The 3602-nt window shown below is 33.1% G+C and overlaps 1 protein-coding gene across 1 annotated transcript in view; it reads left to right on the forward strand.

Moving 5' to 3' along the window:
• The window catches only part of LOC100571622 (tyrosine-protein phosphatase Lar), a gene marked incomplete at its 3' end in the record, with an annotated part of 139785 nt that extends 136188 nt beyond the window's left edge, over positions 1-3597 (forward strand). Inside the window, exons 8-9 of the mRNA XM_029490981.1 lie at positions 1408-1683; positions 3497-3597. Of these exons, the coding sequence (XP_029346841.1) occupies positions 1408-1683; positions 3497-3597 (377 nt within the window). The remainder of the gene's footprint in view (positions 1-1407; positions 1684-3496) is intronic.
• Between the last annotated feature and the right edge of the window lie 5 nt (positions 3598-3602).

The raw sequence follows: 3602 nt of genomic DNA on the forward strand, positions 1-3602 counted from the left end.
GGAATAACTATTTTAGTTATTTTGTTGTGATTGTATAATATTACTTGTGGGTACTTGAAACTTCTAAAGTATACTATTATATATCTATGATAGTACCATGATTTGTTTTTGATGTATAACGCGTTGCCTAATGGATATTGTGATATGATTAATTTGGAATTTATTGTTGATACCTATTATAGGTCAATTTTTTTTTATTACTATAGATAAGTATACCTATAATATGTATGTCTAATACCTAGACTGACAAACCGTCTCCGCTCAGAATCGTTTTTCTTATACAGTGATATTATATCATTGAATTCAAATTTAATACTATCCATTATACAGTGACTCACTTGTAACCTACTGTACAGCAGAGCGACATCCACTTACCCACCTTTTTTGCTATTGTATCTATTAAGACGATTTTTTTAGTTGAAAAAATGCTCTGATGATTAACTTTAAAGGAGATTTCTTGTGGAAAATTGGTTCTATATAGTTGCTACTATACGAAGATCAAAATTTAAAATTCTCAGTGCTTTTTAAAATAACCAGGAAAAACATAGAAAATACGAACATTTGTTAAAATTTTTATTTGAATATCTGTATATAAAAGTAAATCAAGTAGTGTTGTCCCCTATGTTCTCCCCTCACAGCCAACCTTGAAGACACCCCCAGGTCGTAAACGGTTGTACTCTGAACTTTTTTTTTACGTCATTATTATATAATATGTATTTAAAAAAAACATAACATAAGTATAACTAACTATGTAGATTATGTAGGACGATTGTTTAAAAATATTTTGAATTCTCTGTTCCTCAATCAAATTGTGACGCTATCTTATTATCCTTTGGTTCAACGCCCGTTTGCATTAATTTCGCTCCAATAGAATACTCAAAACTTTCTTAAACAACCCGAGTGGAATTCCCACATTTTAGACAGACTGTATAAGCTGAGAGCAAATTTGACAGTGCTTCATACATCTGATGCATTAAAAATGCCACACAATTACGATAATCGAGTTATTTCGAGTTGAATACTCGACTTCGTCTTATGCCATCGGCGTCGTCCAACAACGTTCCGCCTCTGCAGCGATTGTCCCCGTGTTCAGTAATTCGCTTAAGTGCTATTTTCGTAATCGAAAAGAGTCCCATCTTGATAATTTATTGACAGCGGAATTCCCTAAACAATTAGGATATCCGTTACTGTTGCGTGTATTATAATTTCATGTTCTTTTCTCCCGTCGCTTTATTCTTTTTGACAAAATGACAACCATACTAAAATAAAATTATCGTCTTAAGTAGGTACATACGTTTTTATTTATGTAGATATTTTGTTTCCCTATCGACCTCAATTACGGTCGTGCGAATATACTTTGTAATTTTGTACACGATTATAATACCGCGAACGTCTTATTTGTTTCAGTTCGTCGAGTGCCGCCGCAGTTTTCCATCCCCCCGCCCACTATGGAGAAAGTAAAAGTCGGCGAAAACATCAGCATTCCGTGTGTGGCCGTCGGTTCGCCGATGCCGTACGTGAAATGGCGCCGAGGGAAGACAACCGAACTCTCGCCCGAAGACAAACTGCCCGTGGGCCGGAACGTGTTGAACTTGACAAACGTCGAGGTTTCGGATAATTACACGTGCATAGCGGCCTCATCCCTGGGCATGATTGAAGCGACGACTTTCATTAAAGTCTTGAGTAAGTTAACTTTTAACGTAAATTAAACGTGCCTCCGTCTCTCCTCTCTACCACGCAATATACATTATAATATAATTATTACGATATTATATGTTTTATCGGTGAAGTGATCGTCAAAAGATAAAACTATATGCTAAGGATTTATTAAACTAATTAAACCCATACTATACACACATGTATGTACCTGCCTATATTGTATAATATAATCTACCTTAAGTACCTACCTACTACAGTGATTATTAGATAGATAGTTGAACTTAACTCGTTAAGGGTTAAATGTAATTAAAGTTAGTGCGAATTCCTATCACATACAAGGTAGTAAGCCTCACGACCTATATTGATAAAACGTTTTCTTGTTCTTCAGATATCGGTCGCCTACCGCGCATTTCATATTGAACAACTGCGATTTGTATTAAATTACATTGACGTGTGTTATATTAGATACTCCGCTATCGAATATTATATATAATTCATTGTATCGAATTATTATTGTAACTTTGGAAACTGGATAATAATACAAAGAGCTTGGTATACATTCTTAATACATGATACGACATTGACGAGGACTTAAATTATAACAGACATTTTTATGATGATATAACGAATAAAAATAATATTTTAAAAAATCATATTACCTTTGAATCGGAAAAAAAGAAAACTGCGTGTTATAGAAACTTGTTTTTCCGCGTCAAACGTGAAAAACAAATTCTCCTAAATCTTATTTTATGCATTTAAGAGGATATTATAATTTCTTCCTCGGTGTTTATTTTGGTACCTATCTTCAACAATTTTACTTCAATAAATTGTATAGTTGGTTCATTATTTGAAATAACTTTTATTTTATAAAGCACCACGTGTCACATTATATTAAAACGTTTCTCTCGAATTCGTATTTTTATTTTTTAATGCTACTATTCGCTTTTATACATTATATAATGTATTGTATATAATACATTGTGTATACCCTGACTATAATCTATATTTAACGCCCCTGGTTCTTATTTTCAAAAATGTCCCTTTGTTCTTATTCACTCGTCTGCCTCTTTCGCCCATTGCTTTCTTTATTTAACTACAGCAAAGCGCGGTGTACAAAATGTACATTATATATTATACTTATCTGTTAATTTCGTCGAAACTCTATTTGTCGTTCGTCCCGATTGAAAACCGATTTTAAAGGTAATCGACTTTTTGGTTTGTACGATATATATATTATACTCCTATTGCAGATGGTTATCCCACGAGGATTTTATAAGTGATATATGTAAATATGTTGAAGGGTTTTATTGTACGAATTTCACTATTCCACCGTTTTAACTTTTAAATGTGTCGGGTAACCTGTACGCTGGGTTGAAAACTAGTGAAAACGTTCACAGTAAATAATATTTGTAAAAATGTATAATGTTACGGCGTTATAATAACGTCAATCACATAAATAAATCAATCAATTTAGTAAAATAATATTTGTCTTACCTTATATACACTTGCGTCTGATAGCAAACTCCTAAGAGATCATCATATATTATTTATAGTACAATAAAATGTTTGAAATATTTGTATAACTTAATTTATTAAAAACGTACAATTATTATAATGTTCCCAAATCACTTTAGTTTTCTTCTTAACTGTGTCGCCACTTATTCACAATGTGGTCAATATGATTTTCGCCATTTCGGTAAAATTCATTAGGTTACGTCATTATAAGTCTATCGACCGTTAACACGGTATCGTAATAAATATGATATATATATCGATAAATTAACGTATAATATAACCGTAGTAGATAAAAACAACCTAAATCGTTTTGTCCGTATAGCACTACCCAGTCCGCCGATCGACGTCAAAGTGTCGGATGTGACGTCCACGTCGGTCAAGCTGAGCTGGTCGCACCCCAACCCGGACGACATACAGTACTACACGAT

This window comes from Acyrthosiphon pisum, chromosome A2 (genome assembly GCF_005508785.2).
Source record: "Acyrthosiphon pisum isolate AL4f chromosome A2, pea_aphid_22Mar2018_4r6ur, whole genome shotgun sequence".
NCBI classification, from domain to species: domain Eukaryota; kingdom Metazoa; phylum Arthropoda; class Insecta; order Hemiptera; family Aphididae; genus Acyrthosiphon; species Acyrthosiphon pisum.